The sequence below is a fragment of the Chlorocebus sabaeus genome, chromosome 22, assembly GCF_047675955.1.
Source record: "Chlorocebus sabaeus isolate Y175 chromosome 22, mChlSab1.0.hap1, whole genome shotgun sequence".
NCBI lineage: Eukaryota > Metazoa > Chordata > Mammalia > Primates > Cercopithecidae > Chlorocebus > Chlorocebus sabaeus.
The window spans coordinates 86,100,442-86,114,692 of NC_132925.1; the positions used below are offsets into that span (position 1 = coordinate 86,100,442).

The following is a 14,251-nucleotide window of genomic DNA, read 5'->3' on the forward strand; positions in this document are numbered from 1 at the left end:
CTTTTTTAAAACCTTTCTTCCGCTCTTTGACTCCAGTTTCGTGCATATTTTAGATAAAAAATAATCTGATGTTCTGAAGTTTTTCTAAGAGTCCAGTTCTGCTTCAGTTTCCTAAATTTTTTTTTTTGCTTTTTAAATCACTTTATATTGCAGTTTAATTTATCTATAATAAAACACACTCATTTAAAGTATATGATGAGTTTTGAAAAATGCATGAGCCTAAGTAACAAACACCATGATCAAGACAGAGAAGATTTCAACATTTCAAATGATTCTCTTGTGCGCCCTGCACAGCCTCGTGCAGAGCTTCCCTCGAAGCTCAGCCTTGAGTATCCAGTGATTGGCCGTTTATTGCTAGAGTTTTTTTTTCTAGAACCCATATAATGGAATCACATAGTATGTTCTCCTGGTTCATCTTCTTTTGCTCAACATAATGTTTTTGACACTCATCTGCGTTATTTTATCAGCAGTTCATTTCTTTTCGTTGTTCTGTAATATCCCACTATATAAATACACCACAATGAGTTTATCCATTCACCCGTTGAGGGATATATGGGTTGTTTCCAGTTTTTCTCTATTATGAATAAAGTTTTTTTGTGGACATGTGTTTTCATTTTTCTTGGATAAATACCTAAGAGTAGAACTGGTAATATGGTCATATGGTAAGTCTATGTTTAACACTGTAAGAAACGGGCGCATTTTTTCCAAAGTAATTATACCATTTTCCATTTCTACAAGTGGTGTATGAGAGTTCCAGTTGTTCCATATTTTGGTTAAGACTTGGTATTTTCAGTCTTTTTACATTTAGTAATACTAGTGGGTATGCAGTACTGTCACTGTAGTTTTAATTTGCATTTCTCTAATTACTAACAATGTTGAGCATCTTTTCAGATGATCCACGTATCTTCTTTTGTGAAGATCTGTTCAAATCTTTTACCTACTTGCTTATTGGGTTGTCTTCTTACTATTGGGTTGTAAGAGTTCTTTATATATTCTGAATACAAGTGTTTTGTCAGATGTATGTATTGTGAATATTTTCCCAATCTGTGCCTTGCTTTTTCATTGTCTTCACACTGTCTTTTGAAGAAAAGTTTTAAATTTTGATAAAGTCAATATTTTCAATTACTCTTTCATGACTGGAGCTTTTTGTATCCTGAGAAATCTCTGCCTACATTGAGGTCATAAAGATTTTTTCCAATATTTTCTATGAGAAATGTCATGGTTTTACACTGCTCAAAGAAATCAGAGATGACACAAACAAATGGAAAAACATACCATGTTCACAAATAGGAAGACTCAGTATCAGTTAATTAGCCCAAAACAACTTACAGATTCAATGCTATTCCTATCAAACTACCAATGACATTATTCACATAACTAGAAAAAAAAATTTTTTTAATTCATATGGAACAAAAAAGGAGCCTGGATGGCCAAGGCAATCCTAAACAAAACAACAAAGTTAGAAGGGTCACATTACCCAACTTCAAATTATACTACAGGGCTACAGTAACCAGAACAACATGGTGCTCACACAAACACAGACACACAGACCAGCAGAACATAGTAGAGAGCCCAGAAATAAGGTCCCACACCTACAACCATGTGATCTTCGACAAAGGGGATGAAAAAAAAGCAATGGGGAAAGGACTCCCCATTCAATAAAACATGCTGGGATAACTGGCAAGCCATATGCACAAGATTGAAACTGTACCTCTTTCTTATATATACAAAAATCAACTTGGATGGATTAAAGACTTAAATGTAAAACCCAAAACTATAAAAAACCCTGGAAGACAACCTAGGCAATACTATTCTGGACATAGGAATGGGCAAGGATTTCATGACGAAGATGCCAAAAGCAATCACAACAAAAGCAAAACCTGACATATGGGGCCTAATTAAACTTAAGAGCTGCTGCACAACAAAAGAAACAGGGTAAAGAGACAACCTACAGAATGAGAAAAAAAAATTGGCAAATTATGCATCTGACAAAGGTCTGATATCCCAACATCTATAAGGAACTCAAACAACTTCACAAGAAAAAAGGAAACTCCCATTAAAAAGTCAGCAAAGGACACAAAGAGATACTATTCAAAAGACATACATGTGGTCAAGAAGCCTATGAAAAAAAGTTCCGTATTACTGATCGTCAGATAAGTGCAAATCAAAACCACAATGAGATAACATTTCACACCAGTTAAAATGGCTACTCTTAAAAAGTCAGAAGATAACAGATGCTGGCGAGGTTGCAGAGGAAAAGGAATGCTTATACACTGTTGGTGGGAGTGTAAATTAGTTCAACCATTGTGGAAAGCAGCGTGGCAATTCCTCAAAGAGCTAACAACAGAACTACCATTTGACCCAGAAATCCCATTACTTGGTATACACCCAGAGAAAAATAAACCATTCTACCATAAAGGCACATGCATGTGAATGTTCGCTGTGGCACTATTCACAATAGCAAAGACATGGAATCAACCTACATGCCCATCAATACAGACTGGACAAGGAAAATGTGAACAACTACACCAAGGAATACTATGCAGTCATAAAAAAGAACAAGATCATTTCTTTTGTGGGCACATGGATGGAGCTGGAAGCCATTATCCTTAGCAAACTAATACTGGAACAAAAAAACAAATACCACATGTTCTCACTTACAAGTGGGAGCTAAATGATGAGAGCACATGGACACAAAGGCCGTTATCCTTTCTTTGTGATAATGATTTTAATAAGGTTTAAATCTAGGTTTACCTAGGTTTAAATCTAGCAACTTGCCATTTGTTTTCTATTTGTCCTGTCCTTTGTTCCTTTTTTCTTCTTCCCTGCCTGTTTTGGATTGAGGGTTTTAAAAAATTCCATTTAATCTCTACTATAGGCTTCTTAGATATACCCGGGATTTTTTTTTTTTTTTTTTTAGTGGCTTCTCTAAGGCAAGTGTCAATAAATATTTTCTATAAAGTGCCACATAGTAAATATTTTAGAATCTGCAGGCCATAGGGTTTGTCACAACTACCCAACTTTGCCATTATAACACCAAATAGCCATAGACATGACTGAATGTGGCTGAATTACAATGAAACTTTTTTGCCAAAGCAGGCAGTCAATAAAATACTTTGTCAATGGTGGGGGAAAAAAGGCTCAAACTAGATTTGGTCTACAGGTTGTAGTTTGCCAGTCCATATTCTAGGGTTTACAATATACATCTTGAAGGTATTACAGTCTATCTTCAGATAATATTTAATCATTCCAACTACCGTATAAGTATATGACAAGACCATATGGCTATTTCCCTGTTCCTGTCCTTCATGCTACCATTGTCATGTACTTTATTTCTGTAGAAGATATAGGCACCACAATACATTGTTATTATTTTTGCTTTAAATAATTACCTTTAAAGAAATTTTTTAATGAGGGGAAAAATGTCTGTATATGTACCCACGTATTTACCCTTTCTGGCACTCTTCATTCTTTCTGTGTAGATCCACTTTTCTACCTCGTGTCATTTTCCTTCGGCCCTGAGGAACTGTCTTTAACACTGATTGAGGTACAGGCCTATTAGTCATTAATTCTGAAACTCCGGCATGTCTGAAAAAGTTTTTATTTTGACTTTAACTCTGAAAGACATTTTACTGGTGAGAATCCTAGGTTGACATTTTCCCCCAGTACTTTAAAGATGCCTCTCTATTGTCTTGGCTTGCAGAGCTGTTGACAAATTAGTCTGAGACTTTTTTCTCTGTTTTAAGGTTTTCTCCTTATCTTTGGTTTTTAACAATTTGATTACAATTATGATGTGCCTTGGTGTAGCTTTCTTCGTGTTTATTTTGCTCAGGGTTTGCTGAGCTTCTTGTGAGTTTAGTTTTTCATCACATTTGGAAACTCTGGAGACGTTTCTTCAAATATTTTTTTCTGTCTCTTCTTTCTCTCCTCTCCTTCTGAGACCCCAAATATACACATGTTAGACCACTTGATATTCCCCCACAGGTCACCGAGGTGGTATTCATTTTCTCCTCAATCATTATTCTTCATGTTATTGCTATATGTTCAAATTCCCTGATATTTTTTCCTTCTCTAGTGTCTAAGCTGAGGTTAAGCTCATCCAGAGAATTTTTCATTTTGGATATATTTTTCATCTCTTAAAGTTCCATTTTTAAAATATTGTCTCATCTTTCCTTACTATAATCATGTATCCCTTTAAGTCCATAAATATATGTATAATAGTAGTTTTTACAGTTTTGTGAAGTCCTTCTCTAATTCCATCACCTCTGTCATTTCAGGATCTGTTTCTACTGATGGAGTTTCCTCCTGGTTATGGGTTACATTCCTTCATACGTTCCGTGTCTGGATTTTGTTGTCTTCCTTTAAACAATGTTGAGTTGTCTTCTGGCAGGCAGTTCAGTTACTGTATCAGTTTCCTTTTCTTTTTTTCTGAAACAGAGTCTCACTCTGTCACCCAGGTTGGAGTGCAGTGGCACGATTTTGGCTCACTGCAACCTCTGCCTCCCAGGTTTAGGCAATTCTCCTGCCTCAGCCTCCCATGTAGCTGGGATTACAGGCACGCACCACCACACCCAGATAATTTTTGCATTTTTAGTAGAGATGGGGTTTCACCATGCTGGTCACGGCTGGTCTTGAACTCCTGACCTCAGGTGATCCACCCACCTCGGCCTCCCAAGGTGCTGGGATTACAGGCATGAGCCACCATGCCTGGCCTAGTTTGCTTCTTTTCAGACTTCTTTTCAAACATTGTAAGCAAGGGTTTCAGGTAGTCTCTGTACTCTAGAGTAGCGATTGGCAAACTTTTTCTGTAAAGGGCCAGATAGTAAATATTTAAATATCTTAGGTTTTGTGGACCTAAACTACTCAAACTGAACTATGTAAACAAATGAGCATGCCCATGTTACAATAAAACTTTATTTATAAAAATAGGTGGCAGGCTAGATGGGCTAGGAGTTGGCCCATTGACCACAGTTTGCCAGCACCTGCTCTAGAACCAGTTTAGCACTACTACTAATGGCCCTGTGGGGTCTCTACTGACCGTCCAGGGTGTTCAATGAGGTCTTTCCACCCTAATTAGTCAGAATTTGAACGCCTTCCAGTCCTTTGTGAGCCCTGGTTATTATTCATTTTACAGCTCCCTGATCTTTCTCTTTTCCCTAGTAGTGGTCTTTCCTGGCCTCATGGACTCATAACTCCGTGTAGGTGTAGCTTAGCCCTCAGCCAAAACTGAAGAGGACTCTAAGGCATATTTATGAAGCTCTTTCTCTAAATAGCTCCCGCCCTTCCCATATTCTGCCTCCCCAAACTCTCGTCTCTGTCTCCTTAACTCAATAAGACCACCATGCTCCACTTGGTTCCCTATCCTTGTGCTGTGCTGTAGTGTAAAAAATGTCTCCAGGCAGAAATCTGAGGTGATCATAGCATGGTGATGAAAGAAATGGGGCTAAGCATCTCCATTCCCAGCTGAATGAAAACTCCAGTGGCAGAAGAGGCACAGCCAGATTATCCCAGAACCAACATACCTGCAAGGCTCCCGCCTGCCATTCCTTGACAGAGTCCACCAAATACAGGAAAGTATGGCACATATCTGCCACCTGTTCATTTTGGTGCACTTCTTTTGCAATGATGCCTTAAATGCCAATGTGCTGTGGGGGTTTTGCAAAAGCTAACTTGTTTCCCACAAGTCTAACTGTCCCACGGGGCAATCAGGATCTCATATTAACTTCCTAGGTTGAAAGGACCTAGGAAGGCCCACAACCAATTCCACTCTCCCAATACCCAGCAGAATTCGTCTCCAATGAAAAGGCAAAAGATTCATGATAAAAGGATAATCCACAAGAAAAATCACCTTGCTCAACTGCAAAAGGCAGTTCACTGAAGTCATGAAGATGAAAACAGAGAGGCTATTTAAAAACCTCTCTTTACAGAAACATAATTTTAGGAGCAACTCACTTTACAGCTAGCATAACTAAGACTGGGAAAAAGGATATATCTTATCTTCCTATATGGGTATTTGGTCCAAAGACCCAGCATTCCTGTAATGTGGATTCATTTTTCTCTTCCTGGCAGCATTTCCAGGTGTGGAAGGACTAAAATAACACAGGCCACTATTTTTTATTTCAACATTCTTCTTTAACTAAAACTACTGATGTCTTCTTCCTGCAACAGGATTTTGGTGGAACACCTGCTTCTCTGCATTTTCTAGCTTATTTCATTTTATGCCAGATACATGACATTATCCAGACACTTGTTTCGTTATTTAAAATGGAATTGTAGTATGCCAGAGTTTCTCCCACAAGTCAGCAAAAAAAAAAAAAAAGGAAGAAAGAAAATTAATAGCTTTGCTCAAGGGATGTTAAAGAGCAGAGTACCTCACTGCTATGAAGGTTTTATTACTTTTTACTTTTTTTAACTTAACATTGGCACTAAGTATTAAAAGCTCTACTCACTTGACTCTAATCACCAACAGGATTGGTCTATTTCTGGAGATCCAAGACCCTGTTAGGTAAAGCCTCACACATTAGGAGCTTACACTCCCATCTATAACATGTTACTAAAAAGGGGAGTAACAACGAGAGAATTTCAAACTAGTCTCTGCCAAGAGATTGACAGCAGCATCATCAGCCTTAAAAGAACTTCTGAGAGGTTCTGGTGCAACAGCTGGCATACAAGAGCAACAACGTTCCCTAAAAAGACTGTTTTGTTACCGTCCCCCCAACCTCCACCTCCCATTTTCCATTTTCCAAATCAACATTTCCCCAAAGTAAAAGGGACTTACCCTACTATTACTATAACAAAATCCAGTAAATTCCATCCATTCCTAACATAAGCATTAGGATGTAGCAATAATCCATACGCTATAATCTTCAAAAATGTCTCGACTGTAAAAATAATCAGGAAGGCATATTCTACTTTTTCCTGTGAAGAAAAACAAAGAAACATACCAAAAAAGTAGGGGCAGGGGAGGAAGAGGAGACAGAAAAAGGAAGAGAGATTAGAATCAACAACTTAGACATATAAGCATTTTATTATGAGAAATGGAACAATTATACTGCCCCTGGGCCGGGAAGGCATTTACATTCTAACACTGAATTTCTCATAAGCAACTACGTGTGCAACACTTTTCATTCCAGACTGCATGACTGCATTTTGCCACCTGCCCCAATGCGTGTGTGATGAGTCTGCTTAGGACATAACGGGCATGTTTGTTATTTGCACACATTTGCAAAACGCAGCATGCTCTCCTCCTGAGGTTGCCAAATCAGGCCCAGAAAAGCACAAGGGCACAACAAAGATTCCAATGGTGGCTTTGAACAGAAGAAATTCATCCTCCGGAAGAAATGAAGATGCATCTGTTTTGACCCTCTCTTCTTCTTGGGTTTATGTCTGAGTTCGAAGTCAGAGTCAGCTTTGTCCCTGAGTAGCAAGGTGACCCTGAGCAAGTCCTTCCCCTCCTCTGGGCATGTTTCTGCATCTGCACAATAAGGGAAGTGAATTCAGGATGGCAAACACCCTGCCTGCTTATTGGCATGCCGCCTCTCCTGGCTGAACTTGTGACAGGTCACCATGCCCTTTCCCAGGAAACCTAGGCAGAGCCTCTGACCTTTTCTCTTGTATCCGCCCCAGCAGCCATGCCCATCTGACTGCCACAGACCTCACAGGTGCCACTCATGGGCTAAATGACTCTTAGAACCTTTCCAGTTCCAACCCATGCAACTCCATGAGCTGTGGAAAATATATCAATCAGCAAGTCTAAAAACTTTGACTCTTTCCTTTTTTTTTTTTTTTTTTTTTTTTTTTTGAGACGGAGTCTTGCTCTGTCGCCCAGGCTGGAGTGCAGTGGCCGGATCTCAGCTCACTGCAAGCTCCGCCTCCCAGGTTCACACCATTCTCCTGCCTCAGCCTCCGGAGTAGCTGGGACTACAGGCGCCCGCCACCTCGCCCGGCTAGTTTTTTGTATTTTTAGTAGAGACGGGGTTTCACCGTGTTAGCCAGGATGGTCTCGATCTCCTGACCCTCGTGATCCGCTCGTCTCGGCCTCCCAAAGTGCTGGGATTACAGGCTTGAGCCACCGCGCCCGGCCTCGACTCTTTCCTCTTTTATAAATGTTTTCTTTATGCAGCTTCAGTTTCAATAGAAACATGGACCGACAGAGATGTGGGCAATTAACTTTACAAGAAGCATTCCCCGTATGAAGCTATTTAAATAACAAAGTATCATCAGCAACTGTAACTTTTCAATATGAACTATAGAGTCCTACACTACTATGAGCGGGACCTGAAAAGTTACCAATACCTTAGAGAAATGCAGGTCATGAAATTCACTCATTAAAATGCCTAGTGCAAGAGGTCAAAATAAATTAGGCTCAGGAAACACTTACATGAACACCACTTCTAAATGACAGGCACCATACCAGGAGCCAGAAAAATGTCCCCACCATGGTACCTGTCATTTATTCTGTTGGTGTGGGGGAGGTGTGAGGAGGGGGAAGTTTTGAATGTAGACACAGAGAATTTCTCAAGAGTCACAAAAGTAGTAACTGACGAGAGCGATTCTAGATCTTCAGCCCTCCGATCAGGCCACCCCCTCCTTTTCACAACTGATTCCAGGGGGGACAAAAGCACTTTGCTGTGTTATATGTTATCACTATTACAGACTTATTTTTATGCAATAGGCAAATGTGTATTTTTAAAGAAATTGTACGTTTCTGAAGAGAACACTTTTTATTCAGAAACATTTTTAAAAACACAAATTTTAGGATGATTCCCATAAGTCTGACCCTTCGAGGAACTGTCACCTGTTAAATGTTTGCTTGCAGTATCCCCAGCACCCTTGTGCATTTAAATGGGAGCCTCGCCTGTGTCGCCCCTGGGCTCTGGCTGTCTGCTGCCAGAATGGCTGCCCCTCTGTCACCGGCCGTGCCAGGCAGAACTTCCCTTTGTCGTGCCACAGGTATCCTCCCTCTTGACCACCAGGGGGACAATGCAGCCATGGCCATGCATCCCAGCCTTTGCCCCCATTCTCCACTCTTCACTGGTCATATAACAGGGCTTCCTCTCAAGGACAGGGCTGTTGTGATTCCTGTCATTTCTAAACACTTGCCCTCCAGAGCTCCCTTTGCTCCTCAGAACACCATTACAACAGTCTAGTGAACGAATTGTGTGTGTGTGTGTGTTCTGAGAGTTAGCCAGCATCAGTGTGTTTATAATTTAATTTAGAAAGCCTAGCTCATCTCAACCTACTATACTCATGCCCCCTCTAGACCTTCAGACCAGTCCTGTTCTCAGCCAGGCTCATTCCATGCCCCCGTGCCTTCTTCCCCCATGCCCTTCATACAGCTACATGAGATGCTACGCTCAGAGCTACAAGGATGCCCTTCCTTGCTTACTGTCCAGATTCCCCATTGCCCCGTTCCCTGCCATATCCCCCAAGGGAGTGCTCGCTCGGGAGGCATGCGTGGCTGTTGGAGGAATGATCGCACACTCATGCCACTGGTATTCTGAGCAGAGACCAGCGTTGCCACTGGATAGAGGGAAAGATACAGGAAGGCCTCAATGAAGCCATAACATTAACTCTGAAAGCTCAAAGAAAAAGGAACTCTGTTACTTTAACCAGAGGCAAAAATCCCTGAAAATGCCAACCCACTGTGCTCACATCAGACCCTGACCACCAAATGCAGACTGTCAATATGTTTGAGACTTAAGAGTTCTAAGGGAACCAGAGAAGCTAAAAACAGCACACTGATTTTACAATTCATCCCTTTTTATCCTTGCTGCTTTATTTACTAGGCCAGACAGAGAAAAAAAAGCTTTTGCTGCCATCAATATTCATAGCAGTTACATCCCTACGTCAAGACAGCACACTATACTTCAGAGCAGAAAAACAAAGCAGAGAACAGACAGTACACCTCCCAAACAGAGCTGGTTTTACCTCTTTGACTTTTATTTAGAAGTAATTTTGCCACAATAACACAAGGGCCATTAGTATAAATGAATCGTTAAACGTTCTTTTTCCTTCTCCTTTGCCCTCTCCCTGCTTTTTAAATAATTTGGTTTCTCTTTCCAAAATCCTTAGTGAATTATTTGATGGGATTCTTTATAAGAAATACAAACTTCCTTTAATACAATTCTTTATTACAGAGATTCTACCATGATGCCAACTGAACAATCGCAGCCTGGAGAGCAGGCAGACCAGTTTATCCAGAAGCCAGTGTCATCCTGGTCCTCAATCCTGCCACTAAAAAGGAATCCTATGAAACAGGTATACCTCCACATTCAACAAACGAAGTATTATTTTTAAATATTGCAAAACGTCGTTGAGGAGAAGTGGGATAATTACTTGCTTTACAAAAGGATTGTTCATTTGAGAAAAGAATGTTGAATTAACAATTTGAAAAGGAAGCCAACAAGAAAGACAGGTTCCTAACCAGGCAAGGCGGGACTGTGGGCCCAGCCAAAGCAGCTGGGTGAGAGGTAACATACAGAAGACACTGAGGTCTGTGGCCACGATGGATGGAAGCACAGAGGAAGAAAGACTGGGATGGCGGAAGAAGGGGCCAGCAGGAACCCTCTAGAACCAGACATGAAATGAGGCACCCCTGGTATAAAAGGCCTGAGCAGGAGCTGTACCTTAACAGCCCTTCCCCAGGTAAACGAAAAGAGTAAATGATTCCTACATCTCATCCCCTCTGTGTGCCAGGCAGAGTCACGCCTGTGGCACTCAGTCACCCACCAGCAGAGATTTCTTCTCCCTGGCAGGAGATCCTGAGTGGGCAGGGCCAGTCAAACCTTCCTTTAGAAAACAATGTCCAGAAACTACCCTATACATGGACAGAAGTCCCCCCCACCGCCCCCACCCCCAGCCAAAACTCAAGCCACTAGAGAAACAAAGGCTCAATTCTACTTCTAAAACCTGATGTATCTTCTTCAAACAGTGAAATTTCACCAACAGGACAGGCTCTAAACCAATAGTCTCTAAACTAGTTAATAATCTCCAAACCAGTTAATGCTATACAGAATCTTGAGAAACAGAAACTCAACTAGCAAGAGGTGGGAGATGCCAGAATCCTTCATTAGACTTGGTACTCTCCTATTTCAAGAATCCTCTTATTAGCGCTGCGGTATGAATGCTTGTCTATCAGTCTATCTGTCCATCCCTGAGCACCTGCATCCTCCTCAGCAAAGCCAGAACTCTGTCTTCACAGAGCTCCCAAGCTGCTGTCAAAAGGTGAATGGAGGCTTGATGCAGCCAGGTACGAGTCACTTCTCGGTTTTGCTCTTCCACCCACGTGGCCCAAGGCTTTGGGAAGGCTTTCTGGCTTACACTCCGCCAGAAGTCCCCGTCTCCCACTGACACCTTCCATCCCTTCTGTGCCCTGCAGTCCTGGATTCGCTATTGAAAGGGGCCCTCTCTGTCTTTAACTGTAGCGTCAGACATATGTAAGGTACTCATAAGTGCTACTAGAAAGCAGACAAGAAAAAAAAATGGAAGGAATAAAGCTACAGATCTAGACATGTAGGGGCTATTACAGCATGAGGTTTTATGATCCTAGCATATGTATTTAAAAAAACACACACAGGATACGTAGGATACTAAGTTACCATAAACCCTTTTTAGAACAAGCCTGAGATAAAGAGTCAAACTGCTGAGACAACAGCTGATCTCAACATCTCACCTGGCCTCCCCTGCTATCCCAACCTGCAGCTCCTTGGTTAAGGACCTCATCCTTTCATCCTTGCCTAGATTCCTCTTCCAACTTTCCCACCTCTCCTCTGTCAGAGTGCTTCACTCCAAGTCGTGGGCCAACCTGCTCCCTCCCACACATGCCAGCCGCCTTCCCACCTCCACGTCTTTGCCCTCCCTGCTTTACCCACCGAGAGTGCCTGCCCCATGGACATGAACTTCCCTCTTTAGATGAATGAGCATAGAGCTCTGTGATACAGGGCCAAAAACACACCCAGTGGGGTTGAATGCAAGGAACACAGGGCCTGGAGCCATATATCTGATTTCTGCTAGTCCTGGCTCAGCCACTGATTCATGCTGTGGCCCTGGGCCACGGTGGAACCATTCCACATCCTGTTCCCTTCTTTCTGAAAAAGTCTCGCCATTCCTCTTTCTCATTAGACTAGGCTCTGCTTGCCCTTCAAGGCTCAGCTTAAATGACATTTCCTCAGCAAAACCTTTACTGACCTCCCAGAGAAAATTAGAGCCTGCTGTTACATGCTGTCAAAGCCCATTATACTTCTTCACAGTCCTAATTCACAATAGAAATTTAAATTTTAAAAAATTACCTCTTTAACAGAAAGCCAAGAAATAAATCCAGGCATTTATGGTCAACTGATCTTTGACAGAGGTGCCAAGAACACAGAGTGGGGAAAGGACAGTCTCTTCAATAACCAGTATGGTAAAACTGGACATCCATATGCAGAGGAATGGAATCAGACCCTTATCTCACCCCATATACAAAAATCAGCTCAAAATACATCAAAGACTTAAACATTAAGACCTAAAACAGTGAAAGTACTACAGAAAAACACAGAGTAAAAGCTTCTTGACATTAAGGCAAAGATTTTTGAGATATGAGTCTGTAAGCACAGGCAACATAAGCAAAAATAAACAAATGGGACTGCATCGAACTAAAACGCTTACACACGACAAAGGGAAAACCCTCAGAATAAAGAGACAACCTATGAAATGGGAGAAAAGATTTTTAAGCCATTCATCTGATAAAGGGTTAATATCAAAAATAGATAAGGAACTCAAACAACTCAATAGAAAGAAAACAACCTGATTTTAAAACAGGCAAAGGGCCTGAAAGGACATTTCTCAAAAGACACACGAATAGCCAACAGATACATGAAAAACTGCTCACCATCACTAATCATCAAGGAAATATAAATGAAAACCACAATGAGCCATCACCTCACATCCGTCAGAATGGCTATTGTCAAAAAGCCAAGTGATAAGTGTTGGCAAAGATACGGAGAAGAGGGAAGCTTTGCACACTGTTGATAGGAGTGTAAATTAGTACTGCCACTATGGAAAACAGTTACAGAAGGTCCTCAAAAAATTAAGAGTGGAATTACCATATAATGCAGTGATTCTACTTCTGGGAATGTATACACAAAGGAAATGAAATCAGTATGTCAAAGAACTGTCTGCCACGCCCATGTTCTTCGTAACATTATTCACAATAGCTAAGACATGGAATTAACCTCTATGTTCATCAATGGATGAATGGGTAAAGAAAATGTGGTACAGATACACGATGAAATACTATTCAGCCTTTAAAAAGAAGGAGATCTTGTCATTTGCAATAACATGGGTGAACCTAGAGGACACGACACTCAGCTAAATAAGCCAGGCACGGAAAGGCAAATACTGCATGATCTCAATTATATGAGGAGTCTTAAAAAACTGAACTCACAGCAGCAGAGAGAAGAACGATGATCTCCAGAGGTGGGGGTCAGGGAGACTGGGGAGGTGCTGATCAACATATGCAAAATTTCAAAGTATACAAAAGTTACAAAGAGTAAGTTCGGGAGATCTATTGTACAACATAGTGGCTATAGTTACAACAATGTATTGCATACTTGAAAATTGCTAAGACTATATTTTAAATTTTCTCGCCACAAAAAAATAAGCATGTGAGGTAACAGATATGTTAATGAGTTTAATTTAGCCATTCCGCAGTGGATGCGTATATCAAAACATCATGTTGTACACCCTAATTATGTAGCTATTTGTCAATTTTTAAAAATTACCTCTTTAATATTTGTCTCCCCCAATAAATTATCATTGCTTTAAAGCCAGAGATCATTTCTATTTCATGCATCATTGCATTCCCAAGGCCTGTCACAAAAATAGATATTCAGCACTTATAAATGAATACATAAATGGGCAAAATGAGAGGTTTGGACCAACTATTATTAAATGTCCCTTCCCACTAAGAAGTTCTATGATACCAGGGCCCCCTGGTTTTGCTCTGTTCCAGGAAAACGTCCATGAGTGCATGTCAGGGAAAGGCTCAGCACAGCCACCTGCTCCCTCATCATGGCCCTCCCTGCTCCAGGCAGGGTGTTCCATCCAGAAGAGGAGCCCGCACAAAGGCAAGCTGTGCAGGGCGGTCCACGTGGCTGGAGCACACGGTATGAGGACAGGTGGGAAGGGGAGGGAGAGGCCACAGGGACACAGTGGCGGGCAGACACAAAGGGCCCCAGGTGCCACGGTATGGGGTGTGGTCTCCGTTTCT

At 41.3% G+C, this 14,251-nt stretch overlaps 1 protein-coding gene across 16 annotated transcripts in view; it reads right to left on the minus strand.

Moving 5' to 3' along the window:
- Positions 1-14,251, minus strand: part of CACNA1D (calcium voltage-gated channel subunit alpha1 D) — a 479,329-nt gene that overhangs the window by 159,465 nt on the left and 305,613 nt on the right. For all 16 annotated transcript variants that reach the window (XM_073010048.1, XM_073010039.1, XM_073010043.1 and 13 more), the window contains one exon: positions 6,779-6,918. In XM_073010048.1, the coding sequence (XP_072866149.1) occupies positions 6,779-6,918 (140 nt within the window). The remainder of the gene's footprint in view (positions 1-6,778; positions 6,919-14,251) is intronic.